This window comes from Callithrix jacchus, chromosome 2 (genome assembly GCF_049354715.1).
Source record: "Callithrix jacchus isolate 240 chromosome 2, calJac240_pri, whole genome shotgun sequence".
NCBI classification, from domain to species: Eukaryota; Metazoa; Chordata; class Mammalia; order Primates; family Cebidae; genus Callithrix; species Callithrix jacchus.
Window position 1 is genome coordinate 18,186,371 of NC_133503.1, and position 19,793 is coordinate 18,206,163.

General features: G+C 51.5%; 1 protein-coding gene across 1 annotated transcript in view; it reads right to left on the reverse strand.

Annotated features, from left to right (window-relative positions):
• The window catches only part of SDK1 (sidekick cell adhesion molecule 1), a 1,001,700-nt gene that overhangs the window by 93,510 nt on the left and 888,397 nt on the right, over positions 1–19,793 (reverse strand). Inside the window, exons 30-32 of the mRNA XM_035283177.3 lie at positions 18,542–18,743; positions 8,859–8,962; positions 5,666–5,736 (exon numbers count right to left, since the gene is read on the reverse strand). Of these exons, the coding sequence (XP_035139068.2) occupies positions 5,666–5,736; positions 8,859–8,962; positions 18,542–18,743 (377 nt within the window). The remainder of the gene's footprint in view (positions 1–5,665; positions 5,737–8,858; positions 8,963–18,541; positions 18,744–19,793) is intronic.

Sequence of the window (19,793 nt, forward strand, 5' to 3'; positions counted from 1 at the left end):
CACAAGATGTGAGTGAGGGGCATGAAGGACAGGGCAGGTCTGCGTGGGTCTAGGAGCAGAAGCCAGACTATAGTTATGGTTCCTGGGGCCTGAGTCAGGACTAGCCCAGGTCCTGAGTCATTCCACACTCGGGTAGGCTCCCCAGAAGGAGACTGGCCAGAATGGAGCTTCCTCCAATCCACTGGCGCCATGGATGGGTTTGGTGGGTCCTGTGGGCTACTGCTACTCCTGATAACAACCAGTCTTGCAAAAATGCAGAGACAGGAGCCCTTTGCTGAATGACAGATGGCAGTGATTTCCAAGACCCCGGGGGCTTCTGACTTTCCTTTCCCGGGCCCCTGAACAGCAACACTTCCCCGATAAAGGCTTTCACTTAGCACACAGTTGTGCACCCAGAGAACCTGCTCTTTTTGCCCAAGGCTCTTGGTCCACCCAGATGGTCCCAGGCAGTCCTGCTGGGAGTGCTGTCCTTGCTGCTCACACTGGTGGCACAGTGGGAATGGCTGGAGTCTGGGCAGTGAAGATGAGAGCCCTCAGCTTCCATTTCTGCACTCTGGACTGACTCAATCAGCGGGATGAAGAGGCAAGCAGACAGATCAAAAGCTTGTAGCTGGGGCAATGTAAGTACCAGCCAAGTAACCTTACCCCGAGGTCACCTTCAAAGCCTCCCTCTCACCCCAGATTAGACCCGGGGCAGCTCCAGGCACTGAGACCTCAGCAGGAAGACTGCAGAGGCCTCCAGCCAGCTCTGCAGACACAGACGAGACAGGATTACAGAGAGAGCAATTTACTTTTGGGGGAAGCTTGGGTGGGATGGGGAGGACTGGATTCATTTCACCAAAACTATCAACTAAGCAGAAAGTTAGGAGGTTGGAAAATAAAACTGTTCTCCCTGGGGACCAAGTATGGTTTCTCAGTCTCTGGGGCTGGAAGATGGAGGGGAAGGGGCTGAGTGTTACTGAGCTTGGACTTACAGATATTTCTAGCCAAGGCAGATGGGACAATTTAGAGGTATAAGGAGAAGAGGCCAATCCCCCTCCCCCAACAGGCACAATGTCCATCAGCCAGCGGGCTAGGGCCATGTTTGGCCAACAGGCTAACTGATGCTGTTTGCACCAGAAATCCCTGAAGAGTCAAAATGCATAAATGCATCCCCTCCCAGCAGGAGTCTTTCAGGCCTGGGGAGGGGTTACAGGCAGCCCGTACCCCCAGAGGGGGTGGCTTAAAGGCAGCAGCTGGCATAGGTCTCTCTGTTAGCAAGTGCCATCTTCCCAGTGGGAGCCTTATAAAGGGTCTGGTGGCTTCACAGAGATGCCCAGGCCTGCCTGCATGGGGTTCTGAACTGGGTTCAACCAGTTTCCATTCTGGACTTTGGGATTAACCTGTCTGTAATCTGTGAAAGAGGCTCTCCAACTCTGGAGGTGCTTTGGAGGCGTCAGTATGACAGCTACAATGCACCCACGAGGTCAAGGTCAGGCTCCAGATTCAGGTACTGGCCCTGCAGCCACCTTGCAGTATAAGCTTGGGCTGGCTGCTCAAAACTCCCAGGCTCAACCCCATGCCCGGAACAGGTAGAAGTCTCGCTACATGGTCCCCAGAGTATTATATGACTTGAAACAAAAGGTTCGCTTTGCACTGCAGACCGGTGTCCCAGTCCTTCACATGTCTCTGACTCTGCATACTCCTGGGGGCAATGTCTGGGCTGCGTTCATGTCTAAATGCCCTCAGCACCTGGGCCAGGCCTCGGCCATGGCAGATGCTCAGTCAGAGCTGGAGTTCAAGATGGCCTCATCTGTGTGTCACTGCACACTGGCTTGGCTGTTTGTGTGGAGAAAAGCTTGAAGGGAACTGGAAGCCTTTCCTCAAAACACCTTCCCTTTGCCTGCCATGCATCAGAAATTCCGCCAGCAGACTGCTGGAGGTTCTTCATTTTTCAAAAGCCCCTAGGTTTTTTTGTTTGTTTTTGTCTGTCACCAGGCTGGAGTGTAGTGGTACGATCTCAGCTCACTGCAACCTCTGCCTCCCAGGTTTCAAGCAATCCTTCTGCCTCCACCTCCCAAGTAGCTGGGAGTTCAGGCATGGGCAACCATGCCCAGCTAAGTTTTGTCTTTTTAGTAGAGATGGGGTTTCACCATGTTGGCCAGGATGGTCTCCATCTCTTGACCTCATGATCTACTTGCCTTGGCCTCCCAAAGTGCGGGATTATAGGCCAAGGCAAAAGCCCCTGTTTAAATGCAAATGAATTGGTAGGAGTCTGCCTGGATTTTATCACCAGATGTGGGAGGCAGGAGGAAGTCAGTGCTCAGGGGCGGGGAAGAGCCGGAAGAGCTGCTAAGGTGGGCAATCTGGAGGCTACAGGGCTGAGCGGAGGGAAGGCCTGGGGGTGGGAGGAGGCAGGACGTCCATGGGGAGCCTCCCTCCTTCCAGCTACCCATAAGGTGTCCCCTGGGCCCCCTGTGGTTGCTGGCATCTGTGTAATCTCCTGCCCAGATCCCTCTGCTGAGCAGGAGGTATGGGGGGTGGATTGGGGGTAGGGGCAGTGGGGCAGGGCCTAACTCTCCGAGTTCTAGAGACAGGGAGCTGGGTTGAGGGAAGCTCAACTATGCCACTGCCTCACGTGAGTTCGGCAGAGCAGGTGGCCAAATCCAAACCTAATCCATCTGCCATGATTCCCTGGGCATCTGAGCTTTCAGTTTCCATGCTGTGCCTTCTGCTTCATAGAGAGTGGAAAGAGTTCAGTCCTGATGGGTCTGAGAGCACAGGAGGCCCAACACACCATCCCATGCGAGACATGGCATCAAACACCAGCAACATCACCCAGAAGCTTTTGCTCAGGCTGTGCCAGGGGCCACACACTTCTCCAGCCTTTTACTGCAAGGGCCTGTCTGTCCTACAAAGTACATTCAGGTGCTGCTCTAGCCAGAGTTAGTTTTGTTCCTTCACTGTCTTTTGAGCAACACCTTATAGAGCCCACTGTACTTAATGAAAGCTCTTCACATTCTGCAGCCTGCCTTGGTCCCCCTCCGGAGCTTAGCACCCCAAACAGGAGCTGGTCCTTTGTGAGTGATGGCACAAGTGAAGAGAAACAACCCCAAGATGCATTCTGAAGAGGCAGGATGCCTCCCCACCTTTGCCCAGGCAGCTGTAACCCTCCTCTGGGAAGGTGCCTGTTAGAAACGAGTACATCCTCCACTGAGAGCCTCCCTCAGGGTGTGGTCAACTGCTTAGAATTCTAGAACACAGCCTCAAAACCCACTTACAGGTGGGGCACAGTGGCTCATACCTGTACTCCCAGCACTTTGGGAGGCCGAGGCAGGAGGATTGCTTGAATCCAGGAGTTTAAGACCAGCCTGGGAAACACAGTGGGAAGTCCTTCCTCACTTTGCCAGTGGCTCCCAGACAGATCAGAAGCTGCGATTTCCCAGGGGCAGGGATTGGGCCCAGGCTGTTTTCTTGGTTCCCACTCTGGCCCGTTAAGCTCTAGTAAACTCAGCAGGGCCGAGTGCCACAGCAGTACTCTTCCAGTTCCACCAGGAGCCACTGGGACATTCTTTCATCCCCTAGAAAGGTTTCTATCTTATCTGGAGAAGCTGGATCCCTTAGCAAGAGAAAGGTGTCCAGGAAGCAGCCCCGCACACCTCCATGGACACATGAAGGAGACTATGTGTTCTTCACAGAACCCAGCTTGTTACATGCCCACCGTCCATCCCTCAAACAAGTGGTAGTAGCAAGTGAAATGGGGTTGAATCACATAAATTGCCATTTTCATACTTCAAACATGATCATATATCACAGGATCATACAGCAAGAGGGGGAAGCAGAGCCCCTCCCAAGATCCCTCCAGCAAGCCCCATCCACAGCCCACCCAGGCTCTTCTCACCAGGTTCCTCTCCAGCATCTCCAGCACCACACAACTCAAGCCCATGCCCAGGAAGGTGGCTGACACCGCTCACTCAGCATGTCTCTCTTCTGGCCCAGCAGGCATCTCTGGCACCTCCTATCTTAGCCTGGCCCTGGCTGTCATCCTCCGTGCTACAGAGTGAGGCCACTCCCCTTGGAGTCGCCCTTCTGCAGGGCCCTAGGAGATGCTCTGTCTGGAACATCCCCATGTGGCCTCAGCTGGGTTTCCCAGCATCCCTGCCCTTTTCCACAGCCTCTCCTTTCCACAGAACCCCGTGGTCCTCCCCATGCCAGCGGAGTGCATCGCTCTCCAAGGTCATGTCCAGACCATTTCTCCCCTCCTGCTTTTCTCCTGACTACCTGAACCATCGTTCCCACCTGCTGCCCCAGGGACCCTGCCACTGTCCTTGAGGACAGCACCAGCTCCAAGGAAGAATCTCACATCCACCAGACCGCCCTCCCGACCCCAGCTCCCAGCAGCCACTCCTAGGTTGACCTGGCCCCATGCCAGCCCCATTCCACTGTGTTCCCAGCTCCCCAGCAAGGCAGCCCCCACTCTGGCCTTGGGAACTTCCCTGTGGGCCAGAAGATTTGACTCTGCCCTCGTGCTTGGCCCCCTGCCTGTCTGTCTGTTGTGTCTGCTGCCAGGCCAACCTCCAGCCCCGAGGAAACTCAACATCTGTCTGCCCCAGACCCAGGCCACGTGAGCTCTGGGCCAAGTCCTCCATGCAGATCCCCACCCCACTCTTCAGCTGGGATGTCCCTGAGGCCTATAGACCTTCCTTGGGCAGTTTGTCACTCTGTTATTTTTGCCATCAATGCACTTGTTAGTAAACATTGCCGAAAATTGAAACTAAGGGAAAGAGACAGCAGTATGTCCTTCAATGCCTTACTGGAGCATTGCTGAACAGGCCCCACCAAGGATTCTGTGTTTATCTGGAAGAATATGTCTTTGGTTGACTCACTGCTTGCTGGAGATTAAAGACTCAGACTTAGCCGGGCGTGATGGCTTATCTATAATTCCAGCATTTTGGGAGGCTGAGGCAGGTGGATCAATTGAGATCAGGAGTTAAGAGACCAGCCTGGTCAAAATAGTGAAACACCATCTTTGCTAAAAATACAAAAATTCGTTGGATATAGTGGTGTGTACCTATAATCGTAGCTACCTGGGAGGCTGAGGCAGGAGAATCGTTTGAACCTGGGTGGCAGAGGTTGCAGTGAGCCAAGATTGTGCCACTGCACTCCAGCCTGGGCAACAGAGTGAGGCTCTGTCTCAAAATAATAATAATAATAAATACAGACCCAGACTATGGGAAAATATGTACAATCCAGTAGATATTTTGTCTGGTTGCAGATGAGTTCTCTAGTAAAGCTAACTCTTACTGCTGCTCTGGAGGGTGATAACCAATTTGTGTATACATGAAAGCCTTGCTCCAGTGTCCCTGGTCAAATGCAAAGACATACTCAGTTCCTCCAATGCTCTCAGACTGGCCTCCCATACTGCCGGTCCCTCCTGAATAAGCACTGTCAAGTTCATTCTCTACGTGCATCACAGTCCTGCTTCTAATGTTTTGGAAACTACACCGAGATGACGACTGACACCATTTCCCACTTGCGTTTGTGAGTCTGAGGGGGTGTCCCCTCAGTTCTACTCTCAAACGCCTAGCTCGGGGCTGGGCTTGCAGTTCATGTCCAGCCATCATGGCTGAATGCACAGGAAAACGAGAACACCTTTGACAAAACACACGATTCTCCTTGTTCTTACCTGCCACTGTATCAGGACAGAGGATGTGGTATGCGGTGTTGCTGATACAGATCCTGGGGGCTCTCCTGGAACTGAAAACACAGGAGGGGAAAGCAGGTGTCTGGGTGGTGGTTATGTTCCGCTGCCCTTCCCCGGGCCACCCCCAGGGAACGTGGTAAGCTGAGCCCTGCCTCTTTCCTTCTCCAGGGGTCCCCTTCTCCTGCCCTTCCTCAGGGATTCCCGGAGCTTCTTCAAAGCCTGTGCCTGGGATAGGAGGGACTGAACCCTAACAATGGCCCTGAGAAACAGACCCAGACTGGGCTCTCCCCATGGTGGACGTTCCTAGAGGCACCTCTCCAGTGAGGGCATTGTGAAGCAGTCTGGCTGGAGACCCTTCCTGCAGGGTTTGGATCTTCTGGGAGTGGGGGAAACATATATTTATTTATTTATTTATTTTAAGATACCTAGGTGAGAGCTACTTTTCCTGAGTAGGACACATGATCATGCCAGGTCACTTGGTTTGAAATGCTAAAGGGCTGTCAGGAAACGGGGTCAATTTCTGGTGAGGCTGCAAATGGCTGGGACAGCAGAGTGAAGGGGATCTGCCACAGATCTACTCTGCTCTCTGGAGGGACAAGGTTGGTTTGACCTCTGTCCATGGCCATGCCCTGCACTCTGGCCAAACTAACCTTCTCGTCATCTGCCACATCCAGGAGGTCTTCCATGCCCTTCTTTCCCATCTCCTCTACTCCCTCTGAATCTATATGGTCCTATCTGGACATATTGCCTTCCCAGAGGGGAAGGCCCAGCAGAAGCCTGACACATATTCTGCATCCAGTCCATATTTACTTGAACTGAATGAGGATGTTCTTCCCATAGGTCCACTTGTGCATCTAGCAGACACCTCTCCACTCAGCACAGAGAATCACCTGCTCTGTGATTCTTTTCTGGGCCTGGCAGTGCCTGCATCAGTCACACCTCCATCCTCCCCATTCTGCTTTAGGGACAGGTCTCCCTCCAGCTCCCCTCAACCTCATGCGGTTCCAGCTTAATGGTGGGCCCTCTAGCCAGTTTCCTGACCGCCCTGGTGACACAGCAGTACCATTATAGGGAGTTCTCAATGTCCTCGAGTTGTGAGGTTGTGCAGGGAAATAGAAATCACTGTAAAAAGAAACTGTTCATCAGTAAACCATCCACATACTCAGAGGACTCTCCCTATCTTGCTAAGGGTTCCCCACCCCCTGGAGAGAGTCTGTGCCTGTCAATCTCTAGATAGTGTAAGACAATACAACAGAAATACAATGCAAATCCATTGCAAAATGAAACTGCACATCCCAGGCAAGGCAATGACAAGATAGGTGTATCAAAGCCTGATTTGTATATCAAAGGATAAGTCAGGCCTCTTGAATATTTTTTTTCATAAATGGTCCTTTTGGATGGCACCCTGGAGGTCAAAGGAGGCTGCTGCACTTCGCTCTTACACAATCTATCAGGGAGGTTACCACAATATCAGCTAGTGTGGGTTTTTGTTCTTGATTCTAAGATTTAGTGCTTAGTTGCAAATATTACCTCAATTGTGTTAAAGGTAAGGTTAACATGAATGCATTTATATAGTTTTTGTTTTGTAAGTTAGTTCCTGCAAAGCCTTTCCCTTGTGGTTTAGTGTAAAACTGGTCCCCACTTTAAGTGGATTAACTGGAAAGGCTTTTCCAGTTACAAGTAGCCTTGGCCTCCAGGTTTGCTATTATAAGGTGGTGCAGAATTTGCATGTAACCTGCACACATCCTCCTGAATACTTTAAATCCTTTCTAGGTTACTCATAAGACCTCCTATAATGTTATAATTTGTAACATTGTTATATAACATCGTTATACATTTGTAACAAGTTATACATTGTTATACATTTGTACAATGTTATGCATTTGTATCATTGTTATAATTGTAGGAGCTCTCTTGAGTAACCTATAAATTGTACAATGTCATAATACTCTCCAAACAAATACAGAGTTGTTACATTGTACTTCTTTAATTCATATATATTTTTTTTTCCTCAACATTTCAAGGATGTGGGACTCTTGGACAGTGAGCTCCTGGGGCTGATCCCAGCTCCCCAGGGCCCATTTACTAAGGCCCTGGACCACCCCATATACCCAGAGTGGCTCCTCTCTTCCTCACTGGCTTTCCCTAAGGCTCCAACAAACTCCCAGGATTCAGGCTCAGCAAAGAGTTGGGTGAGAGGCAGGAGCTGTAAAAGCCAGCCAGTGTTTCTCTAGGGGCAGGTGCGCTTTTCCTGGGAGTATAGCTGGGGCCTCTTGGAGCCCCTTGCAGGTTCTGGTCTGCTGGGAGTTAGCAGGGTTTGCAGCAAAACAGCCTCTGTGAGTTGTTGGGAAGCTGGGAATGGTTTGCTCAACCCCTTTGCTGGTCCCTGAGGTCCAGGGAGGCCTGTGTGGGAGAAACCACACTTCCAGGTCATCGAGAGAGCAGAACTGAAGATGTGAGGTCACAGAGTGAGCCATTTGGAAACTGATGTATTGGAAAATTCTTCCACTGGAGCCTTAAATGGTAAAGACAGTGCTTTGGGGGTAGGCTGAGGGAATGATGATGAAGCACTGCTGGGTGAACTAAGTGCTTGGTTTCCAGCCTGGGAGCTAAGCTATTACCCACCATCCATTCTTTTCCATTCTACCCGTCCTGTGATCACTGCTGGATGTGGGTGACAGAGCTGCCTCCTGGGCTCACCACAGGCCTGGGCCACACAGAAGGACAATCCATCTTCAGGCCCAGTGCCACAGAGGTAGGATGGAGAGGGTGAAAACGCCACCTGGAGCTCGGAGGAGACCTCACTTCCTATTACTTACCTGCACTGTTGCCAAAGAGTGGCTTGCGAATGAGAACAATTGGGAAAATCTCTTAAAACCCAGATACCCACTGACATTTATTTTTAATGACCCTATCAATTATTCAATTTCTGAGATGCTAATGGATAGTAGGGGTTTTGGAAGCCAATCAAAGAAACTTCCATTCCATTTGGAAGCCCTTGAAGCCTTGATTTATGATCACAGGCTGTGCGGAAACCCTCCAAGCTGCCTGTCACTAATGGAATTCTACCGCTTATCACTCCCTGGTGACCCCTTTCTGGCTCAGGATGATAGTGGGGCCTCAGTGTTCTAGGGTCCAGGGGCAGTGGCCAGGAACTGTGTCCTGGGTTGCTCACCATCCTGCAGCGTTGTCACCGCCTCTGTCTCCGAACTGAAGTCACTGTCCCCAATGTCATTGGTGGCCTTCAGGCGCAGCTTGTAGGAGGTGAAGGGCCTTAGCCTGCAATGTGGAAGAGACCGTGATTGCTGAGGCCCTGCCACCCTGCCCTGCCCTCAGGTGCCCCTGGTGAAGCCTTGGGAAAAGGGGCAAATCCCTCCCCTGCCCTGGGACTCTAGGCTCCTGTGCGAGTCTGAGACAGGTTAGCGGGGAAACTGTTCTTGACTCAGACCCAGCCACTTCCCAGGTGCAGTGAACAGGGGCTTTAAGGGGACCTGAATCTGTCCTGGGAGAAGCCCTTGAACACCTGGGCTACCATAATCCTCAGGGGGAAAGGAGCTGCACGGAGGGCAGTGAGTACAGGGCATCCTGGCTGGGGGAAGATTCTACTCAGGGCTCCTTGGGGAGGCACTGCCAACCCCTCACTGGAGCTGCCCTGGCACTCCAGTCAGCACATCACTGCTCCCCAAGGAATGTCGGGAATTTCTCAGGAAGAGCTGACTTCTAGAGCCCTTGTGCTGATCTGGAGTATAAAGTGAGTTCCTGTCTGATTCTCATGCTTCGTCCTCCTGGAGCTCTTTACTGGCCAGGCCCAGCCTTGAAGGCCTCTCCAAGGTCCACTGCCTGTCTGGCTGCAGAGAAAGACCCACCAGCCCCATATCCCTGCTGTTCACTGGGGCTGACATGGTGCCAGGCACATGGCAAGCACAACTCCTTTCAACCCGTGTGAGCTCTGTGAAAGGAGGCATCATTATTCCCATTTTGAGGATGATAAAACTGAGGCCCACTGCTGGAGGACTAGTAAATGGCAACATTCACATATCACTTTACATAAGACTACATCCCTGGCAACCGTCCGTCCAAGTGAAAAATGCCTCCCAGACCTTGGAAGATGTCAACAGCACCAAGGCTTCCCTGAGGTGCCTTTTGGTGTTACCACTTCAGGCCTACTTCCATCTGCCCACCCACTTTCCTTCTGTCCTTTCTTCTTCCCTCCCTCCCTCCCCTCCTTCCTTCCTTCTCTCCCTTCTTCCTCCCTTCCCACTTTCCATCCTTCCTTCTTCCCTTTCCTCATTCCTTTCTTCATTCCTTCCTCCCCTCCTTCCTTCCTTGTAGGTCTCCCTTCCCTCTTTCCTTCCTTTCTTCTTCCCTTCCCTCCTTCCTCCTCTCCCTTCCACCTTCCTTCCCTTTCTCCTTCCCTCCTTCCTTTCTTCACTCCTCCCTTCCCTCCTTTCTTTCTCTCCCTTTTTCCTCCCTTCCCTCTTTCTCTCTTTTCCCTTCTTTTCCTTCCTTCTCCCCTCCCCCATCCCTCCCTCCATCCCTCCCTACCTTCCCTCTTTCCCTCCCTTCCCTCCATCCCCCACTTCCTTCCCTCCCTCCCTCCATCCAGCCATTCTACATGCAATGGGTCTCCTGTGCCAAGTCCCATGCCATTCCTGACACTAAGCCTTCAGCCACACTCTTCTGTGCACATGATGCTGGGATCTTGGTCAAGCCCCAGTGGGTCATGGACCCACCCTACAGCCCATGCGTGCTCAGTCACTGGCTGGCTGGCTTCTCTCAGATGCCCTTCATGTGACTTCAGAATGAGCAAGTAAGAAAGTTGCTCTCTTATTCTTCCTGGCGGGCAGTGGCTCTGCATCAGGTGAGGGCTCCACCCTCCTCTCAGTTTCCAGGAAACTTGGGGTGCTTCAGGACTCTCAACCCCTATACCCCACATCTAAAATCTCCTAAATGATCACTCTAAGCTGAAGCCCTCATCACCTGAAAAACCATCTTCTGTCCTCCCTCCCAATGGAATCTGTAAACCAGTGGCTTTCAAAAGGAGCCCTGTGGACCTCAGGACTCCGAAGGCCTCTGAAGTCCTGAGCCCCACACAGCCCGTGCCAGCTGGCAGCATCTCTATGCTCGTCGGGTCTATGCATTCAGCCTGGGTCATAACTGGTTTAAGGGAAGGATTCTGCTTTTTAGAAAACTGAAAACCATTTTTGGAAATTATGATCAGATTCTATTGCTGCTTTCATGTCACTGTCCTGCTTAAGACTAGATTACGGAGTTTCTCTACCAGCTCACACCTCAAGGCATGCCTTTCCACTGCAGCTCTCCAGAACCTGGTCTGGTCTTGCTACTTCCCAGTCCCTGACTGCAGGCACGTCTCAGACCCTCTGCACTTAGCATCCAAAACAGGAAAAACAGCCACAGGAGGCACCTGGCCTTGGTCCCAGCTTTAATGGAGATGCTTCTGAAGTCCAGCCATAAAAATGACCTTTGCTCCAGGTTTCTGGGAGACAGCCTTTGCTAAGTTAAAACAAACAATTTCCCCTCTGCTCCTACATCCTAGAGGTTATTTTGTCTTGTCTGGGTGATAACCGCATGTTATGTGGCCTCCTGTGGCCTCCCAGCCTCATCTACCTGCACTGCCTACTGTAGCCCCACTGGCTCCTTCTCCTCCTGTACCAGGAGGCAGCAGAGTGAGCATTAGGAACATGGACCATGAAGTCAAACCACCTGGCTTCTACCTCCCAGTTAACCTTGGACTGCATACTTTGCCTCAGTTTCCTTATCTGGGCTGATAATAGTACAGGCATTGTGAAACAGACGTGAGGCTTAAACTCAGGTGAAGCACTCAGCAGAGTCAGGCACATGGTGCAAGTTCGCAAAGGATCAGCTGTTCTTGTGGATCCATAAATATCTGCTTAGACGGCCCCATTTGCTGTCCCCTGCACCTTGTTCCTTCCCTTCATCTTCTGCATCACAATGGGTGACAATTCCTTGATGACTGTCTTTTCAGGACATCCACGAGGATGTGACCTCCCTGCCTTGTTCACCTGTGAGGTGAACAGGGACATCCACGAGGACAGGGACCAAGTCAGCCTCCTTTTCTGCTGTACCCCAAGAGCCAAGAACACCCAAGAGGTGCTCGGCAGATCTGCAGAAGGCAGATCCGAATGAGTGTGCTGTTCCCCATCTCCGAAGTTTCTCAGCATGGCAGGGGGAGGGGTGCCTATGAGGACATGTAAACACGTATCTGGCCCACAGTAGGTGTTGCAGAAATGATTTGTTTACTTGTTTGTTTATTTGCAATTATGTTTATTTATTTATTTATTTTTCTCGCTGGCCTCTGGCACTGATTTGCAGTTATATTCAGCACCACATCATTTAGTATTTCATACTTTGCTACAATTTGGGGGTTTGGAGCCACACTGCAAGCTCCTTGAAGCTCCTCTTTCTCCGCTGTCCTGCCTGGTTCTGGCGCTGAGCCGGGCACACACGGTGTGCTGTAAGTGCGTGTCAGGTGGCTGGACAAATCAGCCCGGCTCCCAGACAAATGGGGTTGGGTGCGCAGGAGGACAGAAAGCAGAGTTCCTAGCATGAGGCCTGTGTTTTGCTAGGCTCACTTCATTCAACGAGGATTGATGAAGTGTCTCTGGGAGCTGCAGGGAACACAAAGTGCAGATCTGCGGGAGTTAACCCTCTCGACAGAAGTAACACCAGTGCCCCAAAACCAGGAGGAAAGCAGCTCCAGCAGCTAAGGGAGCTGCAACCCCACCGCCCAAATGAGACACACAGAGGGTGGCACTATCATCCCCTCTCCTGGCTTTGTGATCCCAGATGGTAGCATCCTCTGTGCATTCACCCTATCCTGCCTCTTTATCTCCCTGCAGCACTGCTCCTGTGGATGACTGGTCTACCTCCCAGCCCAAATGTCTGATCCTCGAGACTCCTACCTCCATTGCACCTGCCATGCTCCCTACTGTGGCAGAGCAGGACTTTGGTGACTCCACAATAAAAGAACAAATGCACATAGGATGCAGAAACACCTTCCTGCAACCCTTCTAATTCCCCCAATTCTGCACTCTGTTCACCCTGCCAGGCCAGCTCAAACCTCTGCTTTGGAGTGGGCCAAGCAGAATTCCAACGCTGGCTCTGCCACTACTCACTGGAGCAAGTCAGGTTCTCAGAGCCAAGCTGTATTTGGCTATGGAAATAGAGACAGCAGCTCCTGGGCTTCCAGAACTGTCATGAAAACATCATCGCACCACCTATCCTCATGGAGTTAGACGGATCATGGCACGCAGCAGGCAATGAATACATGTGATGTGTTCTTTCCTTTCTTCTCGAAGGCTTTCTCTGGCTCCCCAACCCTGGAGCCCTCCTTTGTACCCAGGAACCCATCAATGCTGCCTGCCACCTCCCCGGGCCTCTGCTTTTCCCCATGCCTCGCCTCCCAAGTCTCCACATACAAACTCAGAAACTGGATAGATGAAGGGATCTTTTTGAGATCACATCTGCCATCTAACCTCTTTCTTCTAATCATCCCAAACTCAGGAAATAAATAATTTGGATAACACAGGACCCTCACTATCCAAACTTGCTATCAGAACTCTTGCTACCCCAAATCAATGATCAATATATTTAGAAAGCCAGTTTGTACACGTACTGCCTGGGATGGCTAATCATACACATGAACTTGACCTCCACAGCCAAAGTGTTCTGGAATGGGTGTGGGGGAAGGACGTAGTTTAAGTTCCACGTTCCTCCCTCAGAGCTAAATGCAGTTTTTTTTTTTTGAGATGGAGTCTCGCTCTGTAACCAGGCTGGAGTGCAGTGGTGCAATCTTGGCTCACTGCAACCTTTGCCTTTTGGGTTCAAGTGATTCTTCTGCCTCAGCCTCCCGAGTAGCTGGGATTACAGGTGTGCATCACCATGCCTGGCTAATTTTTGTATTTTAGTAGAGACAGGGTTTCACCATGTTGGCCAGGATGGTCTTGATCTTTTGACCTCATGATCCACCCACCTCAGCCTCCCAAAGTACTGGGATTACAGGTGTGATCCACCATGCCCAGCCACAGAGTCTTAAATAGGAGGAGCTCCATTCATTCATTTTGATTCTGATATAAAATAGATGAGTGCTGAGCATCTTTTTAAAGTGATTCACTGCTGTCTTTATTTACTTTTCTGGAAAGCACTAAAAATGTTTATTAAGAATTCGCTATGGGCCAGGCATGGTAGCTCATGCCTGTAATTCCAGTACTTTAAGAAGTGGAGGTGAGAATATCACTTAAGGCTAGGAGTTTGAGACCAGCTTGGGCAACACAGAGAGACCTTATCTCTAAAAAAATTAAAATAAACAAATAAAAAAATTAAGAAATTAAAGCATTAGCTGGGCATGATAGCATATGCATGTAGTCCTGGCTGCCCAGGAGGCTGAAACAGGAGTGTGTCTTGAGCCCAGGAGTTGGAGGCTGCAGTGAGCAATGACCCAGCTATTGTACTCCAGCCCAGGTGACAGACAAAAACAAAACAACCAACCAAATAAATTAACAAAAAGACTCAGACATCACTACTGCATCACAAAGAATATCAAGCTCATGTATAATATCCTTGCCCAAGTTCATCTGATTCTTATTTTTTTGGTGATGGAATCTTGCTCTGTCGCCCAGGCTGGAGTGCAGTGGCACGATCTCGGCTCACTGCAACCTCCGCTGCCCAGGTTCCAGCAATTCTCCTGTCTTAGCCTCCCCAGTAGCTGGGACAACAGGTGCATGGCACCACACCCGGCTGATTTTTGTGTTTTTATAGAGATGGGGTTTTGCCATATTGGTCAGGTTGATCTGGAACTCCTGATCTCAGGTGATCCACTCGCCTTGGCCTCTGTAAGTGCTGGAATTACAGGTGTGAGCAATGGTGCCCAGCTCATTGATTCTTAAATACTGGTACTTTTTAAAATTACATTATATGGAAAAAGAAAAAAACAAGTCACCTGAATGGAGCTAGTGCTGGCATGCTGACAGTCATTTAATCCCTGCTGTTTTCTGTGCTAATTCCCTCCGGGTTTTTCTGTCTTCTGTTTGGACCCACTGCATCTATCCCATGGGAGGGCTCAGAGGAGAGGCCAAGCCCATCACTACCCAGATGCACAGCCACCCACTGAGCCCATGCGGCCACTGCTCTGTCCTAAAGTGACATCCAGAACCTCCAAGTCACACTGGGCTCAGAGACCCTCTCTTCTTCCCTCCACTGCACTTCTGTGGGAGGCTACCCCATCTCACAACTTCAACTACCAATTAGGCACTGGCAATGCTTGAACACATCTCAAACCCAACCCCTCTTCCTGGGGGTCTAGACCTATATTCCCTGGATGCAGTCATGGTCACCAAATTGAGAGTTAAACTCTTTATGTTTTTTGGATGCTAGCAGATTTTATGCAACTGGTGAAAGTAAAATGTAGCTGTCAGGATTATTAAACAGGAAGGGAGATTATACTGTGGCAGTGTACAAAATACCACTTTCCTGGGATTCTCCGGTGACATGCTCTCTATTGATAGACAGAGGAAGCATTTGTCCTAGTTCTGGCCCATTAGGAAATTGACAGTGGTCTCTCCTATACCAAATTAAACTGTCGGTCCTGAAACATGGACCTCTCCTTTCCAACATGAAGTCCCAGGCACACAATTAGTCTGTTTGGTTTCAGAAGCCTTCAGGAAAAGTGGCTGGATATTTTTTCCTTCTTTCACATGGTTACACAAAGGATGAGGTTATTTATATCTTTGAGCACACTGCCAATTAAGCTAAGCATCCAGTGTGGTTTACTAAGTCAGGCTGGGTGCAACCGGCCACACTCCCCTGACCCTCCAGGCTGTGCCAGGAGAATTCCAGGACTGTGGGAGGATGCTATCTGCAACTAGGAGGGCCTTCCTCTGGAGGGACGAGGGCTGTGCTTCTCGGGGTCCATTGCTGTTGCTCGAAGGGTAAGTGGGATGCTGGCAGAAACCTGACGGACAGTCCGACTATTCCGATTGCCTTATTTCTTGGCTGCCAGTTTGCTGGCGGTCAGTAATGAGGCAAACCTTGGACTCGCAGAGATGGAAGGAACAGCAGGATCTCTGTTCCAGCCCTGCCTTTCATAGATGAGAAGACAAAGTCCCAGCAGGCAGCCAAGGGCTGGACTTTTCCAAGGCCACGTGGCTACTAAGGGAGACTGACTGGAGAGCTTGGTGTTCAGATGCACACACACTGGGTTTTCAGATATTGCATACCCTTGTAAATTAAATGCAGACCATGGATTGTGTCTATGAAGCCTTGACTTCTGGCTCATGGAATATGATAGCTACAAACACCTCAGGAAATATCCCTTCCATTTAGAGAAGTTGAGGCACCAGCATATGCATTACTTAAGATATCTCTGCCTCAATGTCTGCATGTGTAAAATGGGGATAGTGAAAAGTCTGGTCTGTACGCCCACGTGGTGGTTATGAACATCGTATGAAATGACACGTGGAAGTGGTGTTGAAAATGACAGACTCCGGATGGGATGAGGGGATCCTGGCAATGATGATGGCGATGAGGATGACGGTGGTGGTGATGGTGAAGTCCTGTCAAAGCGTTACCTTCTGGAAGCTAAGTGACTAGATGACAAGGGAAAGAAACCACCTCAGAGGGGACATCCAGGCGAAGCTGCTGCAGGCAGCCTCGCTTTTTTTTTTTTAATTTTTTATTGGATTTTAGGTTTTGGGGTACATGAGCAGAGCATGCAAGACAGTTGTGTAGGAACACACATGGCAGTGTGCTTTTCTTTCCTTCTCCCCTTCCAGCCTCGCTTTCTTAACATGAGGAGCATAACCACGGTTGTGGGGATGGAACAGCTTTGCTAAATTTCAACCTGCCTCCATATGGACCTCACCAGATGCTGTGCCCTGCACATGGGAGGCCAGTGACCTGCTGGAAACAAGCTCTGTGTGTAGGGACCATTCCACCTCAGTTTTCAGGAGAGCAGAGGACTGCTTGGACCATGAGACTGGAGAGGGTGCCAGGGTGAGTCCTTTGGGGCTGTGTGCACTGGAGTGCTGGCTTCCTTCTTGATCTGTGGTCTCCAGTGGGGGCCTGGGAGCCGCAGCATGAGTTCCTGAGGGTCCATGTGACCTGTCTTGGGCTACTCAGGGACTCTGGTCAGGATTTCCATTTGACATCCAGCCACACCTCCTGAGAACACCGTGTGGGGGTGGCAAAGGTGATACTGGCATCCATGGCCGTGACTGTCCAGAGGGCCTTATCATCATCTCCAAACTTCACAACTCAAACTCTAGGGAGCCAGAGATACCTAAGAACCCATCACCTGTCCTAGATCACTCAACGGCAAGCGGCAGAAGCCAGGCTGAGCCTGCATAGTTCCAGCCCTGTCCTAACACGCCCACTGGGTCACCCTACCTGAACAAGTGTTTTGCCTCCATCCTTTCCAATGCCAGCCTTGGGAGGAGCTAGGTCCTTAAGCCTGGGATGGGAGTTTTGGGCGGCTTCTCTTCTCTTTGAACCTCACCATTGTCACATCTAGGACTAGTGACACCCAACTCCTATCAGCCCTCACTCCAAAGCCTGAATTTTGTCTAGGGCAGGGTGGGATAGGGCGAGGGTGGTATTATGAGGAGCTGCCAGGGGCTTCATCTGGGACCTGCCTCCCTCCCTATGCTCAGGTTCAGCTGGGCAGGGCTGAGCCAGGCAGCCTCGAAGATGAGGCCAGCTGGGTGCCACAGAGGCTGGGTGGGGGCTATGTGCAAGTGACCAACTTTTCTGGCCTTGGTCTTCCTCTGTAGAGAAGGTCATGGTCTCCCCTTACTGGGCGACTGTAGGAATGTAAAGCTGACCTATGTGACCATCTGAGAGAAAGAAGAAGCTCAGCCAGTCTGGAGACCACTGTCTCGGCCCCTCCACCCTCTTAGGTGCTGATGCAGGCTCCAGAGCTCTTGGACACTGGACTCACTCCAAGAACCCGCTCCCCAGCCTGGAGTGTGAGCTCAGTGACAAGTGACCAAACTCCAGGCAAATGAGAAGCACAAGGCAGGTGTCCCAGGTGGCCTTGCCCAGGCAGGGCCTATAAACCCGACATGCCCCAGGAGAGCCTGGGCAGGGTACACAGTGAGGGTGCAGGACTCCTGGGGTAACTTCTCAGCCCTAGGACGCCTGTTTGTGCAATGGTGGCAGTTCCTTTGGCTATAAAGAGCAGGTGGACCTGTAACTACAGCCATGAGGACCCTGGGGAACCCTCAGGATACTGCTGCTACCATCAGCACAACCCTCTCCTGTGCTGAGCCCAGCGGTCCACTAAATAACTGGGAACTGGGTGAGTGGACAGATTCTTGTCTTATCCCAGGCACGCCCTCCTGTCTCCCCATCAGTCATCACGAAGGAAGCATAGCACTCATGGCACCATCCATCTTCCTGCTGCTTTTGAGGATGCAAAGGGAAGCAATGTCCCTCTGGCCCGGGACACCTAAGGCTGGCCCCACTCTCCTCCACATACTCCCCTCCCCAGTGCCAGCCTTGGAAGGGGCCAAGACTTGAGCCCCTACATCCAGCCCCTATCACCTCTGCTTCACCAATCCCTGGGTCCTGGGGTGTTCAAACCAGCCCTGCACAGCTGGAAGAGCAAACTCCTAGAAGGGGCTGGAAGTGGGTCCTTGGAAGTGGCTTCAGGACCCAGGAGTTCTGGGGTTCCCAGCATGGGGAGTGTCGAAGTAAAAGGCGGCCTGTGCCCTCAGGGGTGTGCCTGCTTGCCCCACATAGACTCCCCAGTATCTGGATAGGAGCTGGCTGGAGGTGGCCAGGACCTGGTTCCCCACTGAGGTCCTCCTGCCTTCTCAGTACCTTTCGACGATGCAGGCTGTGGCCTCGTGGCTGATGGACGAGGAGAAGGTCTGCCACTCCCCCCGGGGCAGCTCTCGCACCTGCACAGTGAAGTACCGGATGGGGGAGGCCCCATCGCTGCCCGGAACCCACTGGAGCCGGAGGCTGCGTGCGGTCACTTCTGCCTGGGGCACCAGAAGCTCTCTGGGGGGCGCTGGCCGCTCTGCAACCAAACAAGGATAGACCAGGGGCATGTGAGAGTCTGCCCTCCCCAAGGAGGATCCCCAGGAGGCTACACCGCTGTACAGGGCTGACTGCCCACCCACGAGAGCTGCCTGAATGCATAGGACAGTCTGAAGCTGGTCCCTTCCTTGGGTCAGGGAGATGAGAGGCTCTCTTTAGACTAACTTTGAATATGCTACTTGCAGAGACCGATACACAGGAGTCCTGGGGCCACCAGACCACCAGGCACTGTGTCTGTGATGACAGGTGGGGTTGCAGGGGCTTGGGGGCTGCTCCAAGCCCTGTGGTCCCTTTGGTCTCTCTTTTTCTGACGTTGGGCTCAGTCTACCTTTAACGCTGAATTTTTCTCCCCCTCGCAGTCACCCAGAGCCTGAAGCATCTACAGCCTCTACTCAGTGCTACTCTAGGCTGTCACTGCCTCTGCAGTGTCCATCATCTGGCACCGGTGTGCCTCTGTACCCCATTGATTTCAGCAGAGAAGCTCCACAGCGGAAGGAATAATTGTTTAATTGTTTATCATGAAGATTATTGATTCTGATTAGAATGTGTGGCGTGTGTAAAGCGGCAATTGATTGTCGGCCTGCAGTGGCGGGCGTGGGAGGAGTGCTTCCGTCTCATTTCATCAGCACTTGCCTCCGCAAGCACACACCCTGGCCCCGTGATTTCTCCTGGCCTCTGGGATGGTGGCTCAGGGTCTCCTGTTTCAAAGGCCCCCTCCCAGCCTCAGTGGTAACTAGCAAGTCTCTTGGATTCCCTCTCCCTGAGCCATGAGGACAGAGGATGGGGGCTCTGGTAGAAAAATCTCTGAAATCTCTGGGCCCGATAATTAGGTGCCATGGTATAGGGTGGGGCTGTGGAGCAGGATGTGGGGAAATGAGGGGACCCGCTGTGAGATCGCCTCTGTGACGCACCTGCACACATGCCTGGCTCATGGGAGAGGCACAGTCAATGCTTAAGAAAAATGAACCATAAAACCACATGAGTACATTGGAAAATGAAGTCAGAATGTCTGCTTGGGAGAGTCATTACC